The sequence below is a fragment of the Lynx rufus genome, unplaced genomic scaffold (assembly GCF_022079265.1).
Source record: "Lynx rufus isolate CCGP_SWC_20201006 ecotype Redwood Valley unplaced genomic scaffold, mLynRuf1.p SCAF_24, whole genome shotgun sequence".
Taxonomy (NCBI): Eukaryota; Metazoa; Chordata; class Mammalia; order Carnivora; family Felidae; genus Lynx; species Lynx rufus.
Genome location: NW_025814839.1, coordinates 11,980,631 through 11,996,820, shown reverse-complemented (window position 1 = coordinate 11,996,820; position 16,190 = coordinate 11,980,631). Strand labels below are relative to the sequence as shown.

General features: G+C 52.1%; 1 protein-coding gene across 1 annotated transcript in view; it reads right to left on the bottom strand.

Annotated features, from left to right (window-relative positions):
* The window catches only part of WSCD2 (WSC domain containing 2), a 114,869-nt gene that overhangs the window by 43,504 nt on the left and 55,175 nt on the right, over positions 1-16,190 (bottom strand). Inside the window, exon 2 of the mRNA XM_047088380.1 lies at positions 10,002-10,884. Within this exon, the coding sequence (XP_046944336.1) occupies positions 10,002-10,380 (379 nt within the window). The 5' untranslated portion in view covers positions 10,381-10,884. The remainder of the gene's footprint in view (positions 1-10,001; positions 10,885-16,190) is intronic.

Here is a 16,190-nt window from a genome sequence, read left to right as displayed (position 1 = left end):
GGCCTCGTCCTGATCACTCTGAATTTCTTCTCTAAGACAGAGGTGATAGGGTTGACTGAAGAACAGTCCCTCTTTAAGAGAAAGCTCGCCTCCCTGGAGCGGGGACGTCAGATGGTGACAGCTCTGGAGAAGCCCACGTCTTGTCCCTGCGCTTGTTCAAGAATGTATGTCCCTGCCGTCACAGATGGGAATCCCAGCCCCTGGACTGGGGCGTGGGTGCTGTTCACACCTGAGCTGGGAGGCAGCCCCTCTCGTGAGCGTGTCACACTAACTTTAGGTCAATAATTCACTAAAGGGCAGAGTGTCCCATGTATGTAGAAGGGGTGGGGGAAGAGAAGAGATTGGGGGAGGGAGAGAAAAGATAAAAGAGGGAAGGAAGGAGGAAGGGACAGGAGAGAGGGAGGGCGAGGGAGGGAGAGGAGGAGGAGGAAAAAGGTTTTTTGGGAGCATGAGGTCTTTATTGTCAGATCAAAAGATGGTGTGTGGGTGGGTGGAGCATGTATTGAGCACCTACTATATTCTCTCTACTAGGGGCCATTCCTCATTTTTAATTTTTAAACGTTTAAAAAAAATTTTTTTAATGTTTTATTTATTTTTGAGACAGAGAGACAGAGCATGAACAGGGGAGGGTCAGAGAGAGAGGGAGACACAGAATCTGAAGCAGGCTCCAGGCTCTGAGCTGTCAGCACAGAGCCCGACGCGGGGCTCGAACTCACAGACCGTGAGGTCATGACCTGAGCCGAAGTCGGACGCTTAACCGACTGAGCCACCCAGGCGCCCCAAACGTTTTTAAAAATTTAATTCCAGTTCAGTTAACCTACATTGTTATAGGAGTTTTGGGTGTACAATACAGTTATTCAACAATTTTTTTTTAAAGAATTTTTTTTAAGTTTACTTATTTGTTTTGAGAGAGAGAGAGCACGCGAGTGGGGAGGAGCAGGGAGAGGGGGAGAGTGAGAATCCCAAGCAGGCTCTGCGCTGTCTGCAAAGAGCCCAACATGGGGCTTGGCCTCAAGAACCGCGAGGGCATGACCTGAGCGGAAATTAAGTCAGACACTTAACCGACTGAGCCACCCGGGTGGCGTTCCCCACCCCCTTTTTTAAAAGTAGGCTTTATGCCCAGTGGGGAGCCCAACACAGGACTTGAACCCACAACCCTAAGATCAAGACCTACGCCGAGATTAAGAGTTGGACGCTTAACGGACTGAGCCACCCAGGTGCCCCTGATTCAACAAATCTGTACATTACTCACTGCTCATCGTGACAAGTGTCCTCTTGGTCCCCAGTCCCCTAATTTCGCCCATCCCTCTACCCACCTCCCCTCTGGTACGATCCTGTTTATTCTCTGTAGTTAAGATCGGTTTCTTGGTTTGCTTCTCTCTCCTTTTTTTTCCCTTTGACCTTTCGTTTCTCAAATGCCACGTATGAGTGAAATCATATGGTGTCTTTCTCGGACTAGCTTACTTTGCTTAGCACTGTTTTAAAATTAATATTGTCACACACTTGTGAACTCATTTTCTAGATGAGGAAACTAATTCCAATGACCGTCACACCTGCCTGCGTTAGAAGCGAGTCTGGAGTTTTGGCACATGGGGTATGTTCTGACTGCTTGCCATTGACGTTACTCCTGTTCCTCCTCTTTGCTCAGTAGAATTAGGAGCTATGGAATCTGCCCAGGTGCTGACACCCCATAAGGGTCTCGCTTGAAATTTAAGCCCAGGTCTCTTCTCCAGCCCTTTCACACGTGGGGAGGGTCCACTTCCTTTTGGCCCAAGATCACTAAAAGCCACACTGAGGGCTGACTCAGAGAAATGCTAGAGCCCCAGATAGGCCGGGCTTGAAGCTGGATGTGCTGTGGCTAAGGGTGGTCTCACCTAAGGGTGAGGGCAGGGGCGTTTGGCTGCATGTGGGACGGTGGATCGTGCTAGATGAAATTTTTGTAATCAGTCACATCAGTGAGAGCGTATACGCGCAGGTACAGGCACGTGTCCACTCTGGAGTGTGACGATACTGTTTGCATCTTCAAAGCGCCCCCTCTTCCTGTTTTTCTATTAATAGACCTTACCCGCCAATTACATTGTCCCTCCCACCAGCCAGTGACTGATCGATTGCTCCGGGAAAGGGCACGCGGCCCACACTTTGGATTCTCACAGATCAAAGACAGAAGAGAGCAATCTGTTTCCCCTGGGTTGTGACGTCGGCAGCCCGTAAGCCCAGAGCTACGAAGCCACGGTCCCTGGCACCAAAGCCTGTCTGTTTGGGGAGGTGCAGCGAAGGCAGAGGCAAGCGGAGATGAAAAGTCAGAGAGAGAGAAAGGGCACAAATCGGTCCTTTGAAACTCCAGTCCCTTCTGCAGCTGGTTGACAAGACACAATACGTGTCCTTCTTTAGCTTCAGCTGGTTCAGGACGGGTTTTTGTCCCTCGCCACCAGTGTAGCACTCACATATCAATACTCCAGCTAAGGTGCCCGAATCCACCCAGCCATGAGGGTCTAGACCAAGTCTACGCCCATGCCTGTCTGTGCCAAAGCCGCCCCTTCCCGTGTGCCACAGCAAGTCTCGGCTGGGGAGGAGGACGCCCACCAGAGAGAGCGCCCAGGGGAGGGTGGGAGAGAGAGGGTCCCTCGGAAGCCGGCTGGGATCTGACCTGAGGGCCATCTGCCTCAAAGCATGGGATTTTATTTATTTTTTTTTTTTAATTTTTTTTTTCAACGTTTATTTATTTTTGGGACAGAGAGAGACAGAGCATGAACGGGGGAGGGGCAGAGAGAGAGGGAGACACAGAATCGGAAACAGGCTCCAGGCTCTGAGCCATCAGCCCAGAGCCCGACGCGGGGCTCGAACTCCCGGACCGCGAGATCGTGACCTGGCTGAAGTCGGACGCTTAACCGACTGCGCCACCCAGGCGCCCCAAGCATGGGATTTTAAATGCTGTACCACCTGCTCTCTGTCCCCCCCTCCAGGCCAGACATCAGTGTTCGATGTCTCGCACAACAGGTGCTCAAAGCCTTTTTAGAGGAACAGACAATCCTCCGTTTCCTCATCTGTCAACAGGAAGGGGGGGGGAAAGAGACACAGTCTCTCCTTAATGTCCTGGAGAAACACAGGCGTGTCACACACTGTGACCTGATGAACTGGCTGAGCTCCGCGGGTCAGGAAATGGACACTGAATCAGTTTCCTTCCCGTCCTGGGCAAGGGCTGGTTCCTCCTTCCCCCACAGACCCTTCCGCACAGGCTGTGGCCAACACAACTGCCATCCCCACCCCTGACACCCTGCTGACCTCATCAGTGCACTTGTCGCCAACCTGCTTCAGCCAGCGCCTTGCCTTCAAATCCTGCTGTGGCGGCAGAATCTCCCCGAGATGTGGGGGGAGGTTAGGTATGCAAAACAGGGAGAAAATCACAGGCCACTCGAGGGGGGATAAATGACTGAGTTCACACAATCTATCAACTCATCTCCGCAGCTATCCAAATATCGCTGAAATGGCAGAGTTGTCCCCAGCTGTCCCATTTATCTCCAGCACAGGAACCAGTGAGGGGTGAGCCCGGGAGAGCACAGGCATCCAGAAAAGAGCACTCCCGACTATTGGGTTTTTTTCCTTCCCTTCCCTTCCCTTCCCTTTTCCCTTCCCTTTTCCCTTCCCTTTTTCCTTTCCTTTCCTTTCGTTTTCTTTCTTTTGCTTCAATTAATCTGCCCTTTCAGGAAATTTTGCTCTCTTCAACAAAAGTAATCTGTTAGAAGGATAACTAAACTGCTTTGTATTTCTCTGATTTACTGTTTGTGAGTAGATTCACAAACAGGAGGCATTACGCTGTGCTAGAAGACAGCCAGCCCTGGGGTCAACCAGATGTGGGTTCCAATCCTGACACTGCGGTGGCCTTGCGGTGTGACTCAGGCTCTTGGAGGTACTGTTCTCTTGCCTGGGAAGTGGGAATAAGAAAGAGGTGATATGGGTTGAACTGTGTCCCCCTCCCCCCACCTGCCGCCACCAACCAAAAATCAGTAAATAAGAAGACAGGTTGAAGTCCTAAGCTCAGAAGCTCAGTGTGCGACCTTATTTGGAAATAGGGTCACTGCGGATGTGATCTGTTAAGGTATGAGGGCATATCGGAGTGGGGGCAGGGCAATCACTGTGACTGGTGTCTTTATAAAACGATGGCCATCTGAAGACAGAGCCGCAAGGAGGATGCATGTGAAAATAGAGACAGAGGCTGGAGTTTTGCTGAAGCAAGCCAAGGAATGGCCACAGTTGCTGGTGATGCCAGAAGCCAGGGGTAAGGCATGGAACGGGTTCTCCCTTGGTGTCTTCGAGAGTGCACGCCCCTGCTGCCATCTTGATTTTGAACTTCTGGCCCCCAGAACTGCGAGAGCACACGTTTCTGTTGCTCTGAGGTACTCTGTTACCACTGCCCTGGAACACTAATACAAGGGATACTTGTTAAAACAGACTATAAACAGGATTAATCTATTCACGGAGCCCTAGCACCAGGATCGGCAAGAAACTCAAGAAACTCAAGGAAGAGTTCTTTTCTCCGCCGTCCTGGATTCTCCATCCTTCGAGATGACCCACTCCAGTGCTGTCTGGGTTTCCTGGCACAGATAATGAAATTTTCTGCTCGTACCTGGGCTTCTGTGGGGCAGAAGGGATGCATCTTTCACTTTGGCCAAAGCACACAGATACTACAGACTCAGCTCCATAATCTCCTCCTCCAGGAAGGCAGCCATGATACACCCCCATGACTGAATGGGATCCCTCCGTTGGGATCCCAGATGCCCTGTCCCACCCTACCACAACGCTTTTGTAAACCATTTTCCAGGTACTGGAAAATTTACTTTTTCAAATTAGAAAAAACTTAGACTTATTGTAGAATTTTTAACACAATGAAAAGGTGCTGTCATGGGGGGAAGGCAAGATACGACGCTATATATATGTAGAAACAAAATGTGTGCTTTGGAAATACGCACATGAAAGAAAGAGACAGAGGGGCGCCTGGGTGGCTCAGTCGGTTAGGTATCCGACTTCAGCTCAGGTCATGATCTCGCAGTTTGTGGGTTTGAGCCCCACATCGGGCTCTGTGCTGACAGCTCGGAGCCTGGAACCTGCTTCGGATTCTGTGTGTGTCTCTCTCTTTCTGCCCCTCCCCCACTCACACTCTGTCTCTCTCTCTCTCTCTCAAAAATAAACAAACATTTAAAAAAAAAAGAGACAGGAAGGTAAGACACCAACAGTGTTGATTGTGGTGCTGGTAGATGAGGCTCTGGGCCATTTTTATTTTCATCTCTTTCTATACATTTCCATTCTTCTACAATGAACATGGATGATTTTGAGAATTAGGAAAAATTATTTTTTGAACATATAACTTATGGTTTTACTTGCCTGTCTTCCCCCAGGGGCTGTGAATGTTCCTTAGAGGGGAAAGCTGTGTTGGATCATTCCTGTGTCTCCACCTCCTAGCACTGGGCAGGGCACATAGTAGGCATGTGATAAGTATAGGATGGATGGATGGATTGAGGAGTTAGAGATTATATAGCTCAGTGGCTAAGAATAAGAGCTTTTGGGGCCCCTGGGTGGCTCAGTCGGTTAAGCGTCCGACTTCGGCTCAGGTCATGAACTTGTGGTTCGTGAATTTGAGCCCCGCCTCTGTGCTGACAGCTCAGAGCCTGGAGCCTGCTTCAGATTCTGTCTCCCTCTCTCTCTCTGCTCCTCCCCCGCTCGCACTCTGTCTCTCTCAAAAACAAATAAAGATTTTAAAAATTTTTTAAAAAAGAGTAAGAGCTTTAGACTCAGAATTGGGCTGGAGTCTGCTCTGTCTCTTAGCAGCTGGGTGACACTGAGTGAATCACTTAACCTCTCTGAGTTTCTGTTGAGCCCCATCTGTGAAAGGGGCTCAAATTCTTGCTTGATGTGAAGCTGAGGGTCTGGATGCACAGTCCCTGACGTAGACCAGACCCTCGACACCTGCAGCAACAGCATCTTCAGCTGGAGAAGATGGGGAGCGAGTGCCCGGACATTCCTTCCAAGAATACGGACTGACCCTCCCCCAAGTCCTTCATGTTCGGACTTCAAAATCAAACTGGATTTGGCTTCTGGCTCTGCCTGTGACTGGCTGTGTCACCTCAGGCAAGCCACATCACCTGTATGCTTCTGCATTGTCTTCTGCAGAATTACGATATTGATGACAATAGCTGGCACATATTAAGTGCTTACTGTGTGCCAGCCTCTGAGCCGAGCGCTTCCTGTGCCCCGAGAAGTGAGGTGATATGATGGTTAAGGTTCAGGTGTAAGACTCAAACCACCAGGGTTCAATTAGTAGTTTACCCCCTCCTCCAGCTTGAACAACCTTGGGCAAGTTACTTAACCTCTCTGTGCCTCAGTTTCCTCCCTACAAGGTGGAGTTAATAATAGTGACCTCACTGGGTTGCTACGAAAATTATGTGATATAAGAGATGCAAAGGACTTGGGAGAGTGCCTGGCACTTAGCACATAATCGATTTGTCTTACACAATCATCACGACAGCCATCTACTCTTACGGACTTATCCCCAGGAGGAAACTGAGGCTCAGAGAGGTGAAGTGACCTGCCCAAAGCTGCACAGTCAGCAAGCTGCAGAATTGGAAGGTGCACCCTGATTTGGCTGCTTAAAGCACAGGCTCTCCCAAGGCCAGGGGAGGCCAAGGACCCAGCAAGGTACATGGCACATAGTAGGTGTCGCTCCACCTCAGAGCGGACTTCCCACCCAAGCCCCAGCCCCAGCCCCACCTCTAGCCTGGAGGCAGCTCCTCCCGCCCCTCCTGGCCTGAGCTGAAGTCCCGCATCACTGCATCAAGCAGAGCCCTTGCCAGCTTCAGAGAGAAAACAAATGTGTTCAGCGTCAGGTCAGAGAAGCGTTCGTTTTTATTAGCGTTAATCTAATACGTTGTCTTTCCTCGCTGAACTCTGAATAAGTTAATCAAGGACAGGCTGGATTTGTGTTTTCTTAATAACGCCGCCTGATTCCGAAGGCTGCCTGCTGTGAGCTCTAGGCTCCGGGCATCTTTCTTATTTTCTCTTGCTTCTCTCTTTACATTTTATAAAAATACATAAGATTTCCAGGGGCAGAGGGGTTAGCGTGGCATAGGAGGCGGCCTGCAAGCTTTGGAATTAAATGAATCTTGTTTCAGATCTCAGTTCCTCACTTCTACCCGGGTGGCCTGCGTTTCTGAGTTTAAAATTCTCCTATTTGTGAAAGAAAATAACAATAGTGTCTAACTTTCTGAGTTGGGTGGTAATTAAAGCAATGAAGCTCCTACAACATGGTCCAGCCCATAATGATCACTCAATAGACAGTAGCTATTATTACTTCTACTGATAGTAACTCGCTACCAGGTCACTATTAAGTGACCTAGAATCATGAACCAGGAGATGCGATAAGCATTTTCCATAGATCCTTCCATTCAAATACGTGAAGAGCAAACAGGACAGCGGCTGGCGTAGAGTAGGTGTTCAAGAAATGGCAGTCATTTCTGGTAGAAGTGGCTGTGACAGTTTATTCTCACAACAAATGGGAGGTGTTGTGAGTGTTGTTGGTTACTGATGCACCACAAGGAACTCCCACTCCATCCGGGACCTCAAAAGCACAGGTGATCACCATTCACCTAATGGCCCTGATAGGGACCAAACTGGGTGGGGGGTCAGGGACAATTTCCGGGAGGCGAGCTAAGCTGAGAGCGGAAGGAAGGGTGGCGTTGACCCTTGGAGGCACTCCAGACAGAGGAAGGGTCATTCATTCATGTGTCCATCCCATCATTCCTTCATTCCACAAGTATTGAGACAAGTATTTATTGAGCACTGGCTCTGGGCCGGGTGCTGTCCCTGGTGCTGAATGAAGAGAATGGGGGAAATAGGACAGGCAACGTTTCTGCCCTCATGGCACTGACAGTCTGGTAGGGGAGGCGGACTACAAACAAGGAAGAAACACATAAACAAGACGCTTTCAGATGATGGTAAGGTCTGTGACAAAAATAAAACCAGGAAATATGGTTGTGACCAGGTACAAAGTGGGGCTGTTTTAGTTAGGAAGGCCTCTCTCAGAAGGCGAGGTTTGACTGGGGACCCAAAGGAAGGGAGGAAGGGAGCCATGCAAGGATACGGAAGAAGAGCATCCCAGATAGAAGAAACTGGTTATACAAAGACCCTATGGTAGGAACAGGCTTGGCACATTCAGCGAATGGCAAGAAGGACAGTGGGGCAGGGTGTGGTGGTGCGGGTGGCAGGGGGGGGGTTGGGGGGGTTGGCGTGCAGAGCCCTACAAGATAAGTTTGGAGCGGTGGCCATAACAGGGGGCTCTGGAATTTATCCCAGGTGGGGTAAGAGCATATCCTAAGGTGCAGGCTTGTGACAAACTTTGGGATTTGTAAACTACTAGGAGTTCAGAGTGGCTAGGGAGAGATACAGCTGGGTGGGTGAAGAGAAGCCACTTCACAATTTCTCCATTCTGTGTAGCACCTCGTACCTCACCTGGACCGAGAAGATGGGGTCCCTCCCGCCAGCAGATCCACGAGGACTTCCTGATCACCTCTAAGACCCACAACGTGCCAAGCACTGTGCTGGGTACTTTCCTAACCAGTGTCCCAGTGAGCTCTCAGGAGATGCCCAGAAGGGAGGGGTCGTTATCCCCATTTTACAAACAGCAAAACTGAGTCATGAGAAAGTGAAACTATCTGCCTGGGCCACATGGCTGGTTGGGACAGAAGTGGAACATGAATCCAAGTCCCCCAATCTGTTCTGCCACGTCCCACACTCTCTTCCACCTCCCTGTGAACGCCGGGTTCTTAAAGAAGCAGAATTCTAGGAGATCCCCGAGCGTGGGAAGGTGGGGTCCCCTGGATGGCTCCTGAGCCCAGTACAGGGTGGGACCGAAGCCGGGGAACGTGCTCCCCTGTGTGAGTCCCTGCCACTAATCCCGCTTCCCTCCATGGCGGAAGAAGGGGTTTTCCATGAGCTGAATCACAGCAGAAGTGTGATATATGGCAGGGAACACAAAGGCTGGGGAGGTTTTCCTTCTGTCCTGATTGGTGCTGGATCCTCCCAAACCATCTGGCCCGGATTCCCAAAACATGCCATGTGTGTTCATCTCCAGAACTGCAGGGTTGCGGGCTCCTCCCCCGCATGCTGGTCAGCCGGGCGGACGTCGGCAGACTCTGGAAGGCGGTCCAGGGGCCAAGCGTCCAGGCCAGATGTGCCTCTCCCCAGCTGTACGGCCCTGGGCAAGTGTCTCCCTTCACCAAGCCTCAGTTTCCACATCTGTTACCTGGGTGGAGGGTCACACCCCTTGTTCATGAGGTATAGTGGAAACCGAGTAAGGTAACGCGCTCACAGAAGAAAGCCTTTTTCGACTGAAAGGCTAAGAAAATGCGAGGCAATACCTCCAGGGCAACGATGCCCTCCAACTGCCATCACCAAGAGATCCGTCAAGATGGGCCGACAGGCAACACGGTACAGCAGAGCCACGGCATGCCGTGGAAGCCAGAGCTCACAGAGTTCCTGAGCCTTCTCACGGGCAATGTCACTGACTAGCTATGTCACCGTGGGCTCTTGGTGCCTTGGTTTCCTCATCCTTAAAATGGGAATAACTGTTGTGGTAACAATTCAATACACATTAAAGTGCTTAAGTACCTGGCACATCGTAAGTGCTCAGTAGATGCTGTTTTAATGTCCATGTGTATTTATTTAACAAGACTAAAAAAGGCTGCGAGGAAATGTCAGACTTTGAACTCTGGCAGATGTAGGGTTCAAGTCCACGCCTGGCTGTTTACAAGCTGTGTGACCTTGGGCAAGCTATTTCTCTGGGCTTCAAATTTCTCCTCTGAAATGGGGATGAGAGCGAACCCCCGGGCATGTCTACAGCCGTGACTATATGGCAGCCGGTTCCTATTCAACACTGAAACCTGGCGGCGGTCACTGTATTCTTCTCACCCCCTCCCTTCCCCTTGGCCACCTTCCCTGTCTGCCCCTCTTACCTCGCTCCTCCTCCTTCTCCCGGACGATCCTCCCCTTGAGGGCTCGGCTCCAGGCTCCACCGTAGTCACCCAGCTTGGCCCTCTCGCTCCCGTCCTTGCCCTTGAACCAGGGTCCGTACCTGCGGGCAATGTTCGAGGCTTCACCCGTGTCCCGGAAGCCTCTGCCCAGATGCAGGTCACCCAAGAAGGGCAGCTCAGCGCCTTCGGCCTGGACCCCCGCGGCGGGGCTGGCCTGGCTCTGGGAGATGGCGGGCTGGCCCACGAAGCCAGAGTGAAGGAAGACCAGGCTCCCGGCCGTCAGGTAGAGCACCAGGAAGGTAAAGAAACGCACAGGCTTCCTGCGGAAGTACCGCTGGAATTTGAACCAGAGCTTGGCCATAGCAGGATCATTCCGGACTGGCTCGCTGGGGCTTGGCTGGCGGGGCGGTTTCAGGAAGGGGATGGAGGGGGGGCTGCGTTCCCGAAGTTTCCCTTCGGGATGGAACCCCTGGGGGTCTGCAGTCTTATTCCTTCCGCAAAGGTGATGCTTGGCTGATGCCAAGAGAATGGAGCCCTGCTGAGGTCAAGGTGAGCTTCCTGGAGCCACAGAAGGGACCCCACACCCAGGAGTCAGTCCTATTTTCCTACATCTTGTTCCTCACGTCAGAAAGCTCCCAAAGAACTTGGATAATGGCAGTCGCAGGAGGATTCTGTCGGTCACCAGCACTGCAGCTCACTTTGCGCCTTTTCTTGGCTCTTCCGGCCTGTCAGGGCTGGATTCGTTCACCGAGGGCCATTTTCTGGCCCCTTTCCCAGCTGGGGGCCACGCTCGGTGTCTCCACCTCGTGGAAACAGAGGCTGCCGGGTTTCCATCTGCTCACGCATTAGGGCTCAGGACTGCCACCTGCAAAACAGCACGGACACGGGCTTAAGAAGCCTCCTCACGGAGGCCAGAGCTCAAAGCGTTAAGCCTTCTCACCGCGAATGCAGAGCCCCGGGGAAGGGAGGGAACCAATGGCCTGAAGCACGGGGCTTACATTCCAGTGGGAGAGATCAAAGCCATAGCCCCTCTCCTCTACCCAAGGAAGAAAAGGAAAAGAAATCTGATTTAGCGACACAGCCATCACTCGGCATTTATTTAGCATCTACAGTCCGCCCAGCTCTGTGCCGAGCCCCCTACATGCGTTAGCTCACATGGTCTTCCCAGGGTTCCTAGGGGAGGAACAATTTCCCCACTCCACAGATGAGGAACCTGAGGCCGCACAGCCAGTGAGCGGTCGACTTGGGAATTGAACCCAGGACAGTCCAAATGCAAAACCACAGCTCTTAACCACTGCGTTTTTGACCCGGCTTTTGTCCTACACGGACTAGATATCACTTGGGGATTCAGAGATAGGCCCTGAAGCAGCAACCGGCCTCCACGGCCTCCCAGGGACACTGCTCACTGTCTGACAGGGCCCCTCAGGGTGTGGTCCACGGAGCATCTGATGCATGATCACCTGAGAACCTGGTTAACTACGAAGATTCTGGACCTCTCCAGCCCAGATTTCTGGTAGAAGGGGAAGTCTACAGGTGTAACAAGGTGCCCTCAGGTCACGGTGACGGGCACGGAGGGCCGAGGGCACTGCTTTATGAGTAAACGTTAAGGATCATCAGCCAGGAGGAAAACAGAATACAAATCAGAAAACCGAATACTCCTTTTGGCTGGTGCGATTTCATGTTATCACCAGCAGGGGGCCTCGTGACAGTCTTGGCCAATGTACAGGACTAACTGGCAGCCAATGGCTGATCTGAATGGTAACAGCCCCTCCGGAATGCAGACAGTGGCATGGGAGTTTAACTGTGGTTCAGGGGAGATGCCATCAGTAGTCCATACGCCATCCCATTCATTCAGGTACTAAGTGCTAAGCACCTAGTATGCAGTTATTGTGCTAGGCACTTGGAATAGATAAGTGAAAAAAAAAACAGCTCCAAATTTTTGTGGGGTCGAACTACCCGTTTCTCCATCGCTCCGTCTATCTGTCCACTGCTTTAACCCATCCATCAGGCCACTTGCCCACCCATCAAGTCACAATCTATCCATCCATCCACTGTCCATTCCTTCATCCATCCATCAATCCACCTGCCCGTCCGTCCATCCCTCCACCATTCGTCTGTTCATTAATCCACCCGTTCACCTACCCGTCCATCCAGACCGCTGCAGCCCATGCAACCATACCGCTCTCCCCCACCCATCCACCTACCCATCCTTCCATCCGTTCAAAAATGTGCATTGCTTGCCTACTGTGTGTGCTTGGGATACCGAAATAAATAATCCAGAGTCCCCCTTTCAGAGAATTCAGAGTCTGCCGAGGGAGATAGCAACTTTAAACCACCACTGTACGAAATCACTGCACTAGATCGTGCTAAATCCTGTAGTAGATGTATGTAGAAGATACAGAACAGCAATTAATAGCTAATGTTTACTGAGCACTTCACAGAGCCGACATTGCTCCCAACACATACATACTCTGAATCCTTGCAACACTTCTACGGGGGAGATCTGTAACCATTTTACAGAGGAGAGAACGGAGGCTCAGAGAGATTAAGTAATTTACCCAGGGCCACATAGTTGGCGGGGTGGGGGGGGGGGGACTTGAACGCCAAGTCCAGGAGTCTGGACTATGTTCTATCTGCGTGCGTGCGGAACCACTGAAGTTTCAAGGTCACACTGATACTTTAAACCAGGCAGTGGGTGGTGACCCATGGTATTCCGTGGAGATCACACACACACCAGATGTTTCTGCAGCTGGGCCAGGATGAGAAAAAGCCAGCAGCCATCATGGGGATGGGCAGAAGGACACCAGCCCTTCCAGAAGCAGACGAGGGCATGGGCTTTGGAGGTGGACTGACCTGGGTTCAGATCGCGCCTCTTCCACCCGCCGGCTTGTGGGACTGGGTCAAGACACCTGTTCTCATGAAGATCCTCACCTGTAACGTGGGTGTAAGAGTCAAGACACCTCCCCCCAAATATATTTGCTGGGAGGTCTGCACTTAAAAATGTAGGAAGAGTGCCTGGCACACAGTAGGTGCTCAAGAAAAGCACCCCCTAACCCCACTCCTCTCAAGGGCACATGTGAGCAGTCTTCAAAGGCATTTGCCGCAGCAGCTCATTTGCTGCCGTGGAGACGGCAGAGATTCTGGCTGTTGTGTTCCCTGTGGCTTTTTGTCTCTCTGAGGATATTTCTGGGTCTAGTCCTTTTTTGTTGTTCCCTTCTTGTTCTTTTCTATTTCAACACATCTTTTCTCTAAGTGGGTGCCAAATGGGTTTTAAGAGGATAATGAGCTCATTAGAAGCTGGCAGGGAACAGAAAGAGACAGAGGCATCGGTGGTGTGGGGAGTGAAGGGGACCCATCCGGGAAGGGACTGTGGGGAGGGGGGCTCCTCCAGGGGACAGGGGGGCGGTGCTGATTTGAGCCACCCACGCCACCTGCCAGTGCTGGGAGGGAGGGCACCCGGAGGGAGAACACCCTGGAACCTGGGCAACATGGGCGTGGGGGCGTCCAGTTGGTTCTCTCTCCATGTTAGCCCCAGCATCTGGCACACAGCAGGTCCTCAAGAGGTGCAGGAAATGAGTGAGAAGAGTCAGGGGACTGACCTCCCCTGGGGGCTTAAACCTAAACCCTGTCACCACAACACTGGTGACAGCCTCAGAGAATGACACTCAGGGCTCTGTGAAGGGAGTACGTTTCATTTCACAGCTCTGGGTGGTCCTGGAGTTCAGGGGGCCCCGATGAGCCACAGCCCCCCCTCCCCAAGGGAACCCCAAAGACTTCTCTGCTTCTCACCACCCTCTGTCATCCTCTCCCCATCCCCAAGCCTCTCTCTGTCTCTTTCTCTCTCTCTAGACAGAAATCCTAACCCCAAAGGGAATGCGGAAATGAAATGAACGGCCATTTATTGAACACCTACTATATGCCGGACGCTGCATTCAAAGACTTTACAAACACGTTCTCACAAACTCCTCCCTCCCAGCAACCTGTGAGAGCAATGGCTCTCCCCAGCCCACAGATGGCACATGGACAATGCCCCCGGGGAAGGGGGCACGTGTTGGCCTCCACCTCCCCGTCTCCACTTGCCCATTACATGTTGGAAGCCATAATCCCGTCAGCATCCTGTCCTGTCACTTACAGGAAGCCTTACAGAAATCCATGAGCCTGAGCAGGGGGCCCGCCCTCCCTCTCTCTTCAGCCGGGCAGGGGCCCGCGCCTCTGTGAGCTCCACTCTTCTCTTGTGAGCCGACCACAGTCTTCCTGCTGGGGCCCTGGGAGGGTCCGGTGAGATGCCCACCCCAGAGGCCTGGAGTTGGTGCTATGAGCGATCAGTCTCCATCCCTCTCCATTTTGCATGACAACCCCCTGAGCCTCAGTTTCCCCATCTACTCAATGTGGCGGATGAGCCGATCCCTCCCCTGCCTCCCTCCCAGGGCTGGCGGGGGTTTCCACCACCGTGAGGGCAAGACGTCCCCCCTCTGCAGGAATGGCAGCATTTGGTTACTGCAGTTCGTGTTTCCAGCTGGAGCCTCGCAGCGTCTAAACACAGCCTATTTTTAGCACCAGAATGAACTTCTGGTGTTGAGCTGCCAAGAAAGTAACTGGTGGGGCAGAGCTACCCTGTGGGAAGGGAAAATAGGAGGTGAGCCGACCCCGTGTCCCCCGGGGCCCCTGGGAGGGGCCGTGGCACTTGTCCTTCCAGATGGCGGGGGCAGGTGGGTCTGGCCAGAAGTCCGTGAGCCTGAGCAGGGGGCCCGCCCTCCCTCTCTCTTCAGCCCCCTGAACTTGACTTGAGGGCCTCAGTTGACCCCGGTGACCATCCAAGCCTCTCCAAGAAATAGCTCCCCAGAAACCAGGTTTGTCAAGTTTGGGTTTCTCCACACTTCTGGCCAGGGGACACACCTGGGGATCTTCAAGCGACTGGGAGCCCAGACCAGAGACGAAATTTTAGCGCTGGCCTAATGGTGACATTGGAAATCAGCAGTGTCTGTTGAGCGTTTACTATGTGCCAGGCACCGTGCCTTATTTCCACCGTGCCATTTAATCCCCTCTAGAACCCTGTGAGCTGCTTATTAACCTCTCTGTGCCTCAGTCTCCCCATCCGTAGAATGGGGGAAACAGTCCTACTTGTCTCGTAGGGTTCGTGTGGGGACTACGCGCGTTTCACCGAAGCGTTACCTCTTAACGGTAATAACGCGTAGGGAACGTGTATGGTTTTGTGTGCCCAGCACCCATTTTGTTTCACTGGTAGAGGGACCCTATTTTCCTTCACAGGGCTTCTCCGTCATCGGTTCTTAGCCTGTATGGCTGGGGTAGAATGAGTTCCCCTCCCCAGCTGCTGCCACACTCAACCCTGTCGTCTCCTGACGCCTGTGTACAAGCAACGCAGGGTGCACCTATACCCGGGAGTGGCGTTCCTAGGGCCTGCTGTGTGAACATCTCACGACTGCCCTAAGAAATGCTGGTGTGTTTTCCAAAGGGCTGCAGTGACCAACTCCCCCCAGTAGCCTACGGGCGTTCCTGTTCTTCCAGATCGGCAACGTGGCTCAACACTGTCAGCCTTTTTTGGTTTTGCCAATCGTTCGGTAGGTCTTTCACAGATTTTGTGTGCGTCCCACCCATAGACTCAACTCCCAGATGCTACTTGGAAGGAACAATGGGAGCTGGGTGGGTAACCGCCCCGGGCCCCCTCGCCCCTGCGACAGGAGAAATGAAATGTCAGGCTGTGTTGATGCAGGTTCCCTCACTTTCCCCAGAGGGATTCAGCCTCAGTCACTCTCAGCGGTAGCAGACTGGAGCACCCCTGTATTGGCTTCTTCCCTTCCCCGTCTCTCTTCCCCACTCAGGGAAGGAAAGGAGTCAGTATGCCCTCCGCCTCGGAAATAAACTACTTACCAATGATTAGTGTGTGTGTCAACTACTTGGAATATATTGTGATTCATTCAAGCTTTTCCTTGTCGGTAGGCCTATGTGATATTTCCAGTTTTCCTCCCTCATAAATAAGTAATGCTACGATAAACCTCCTGTAGGTAGATCTTTGTCCAGATTCCTGGAAAGCAATACAGGACCGCTCAATAATGATGAGACGTAGTTACGATCACACCCATTTTGCGGATGAGGCAGCCACGGCTCAGAGAGACGAAGTGACTGGTCCAAGCACACGGCTTGCAAGACAAG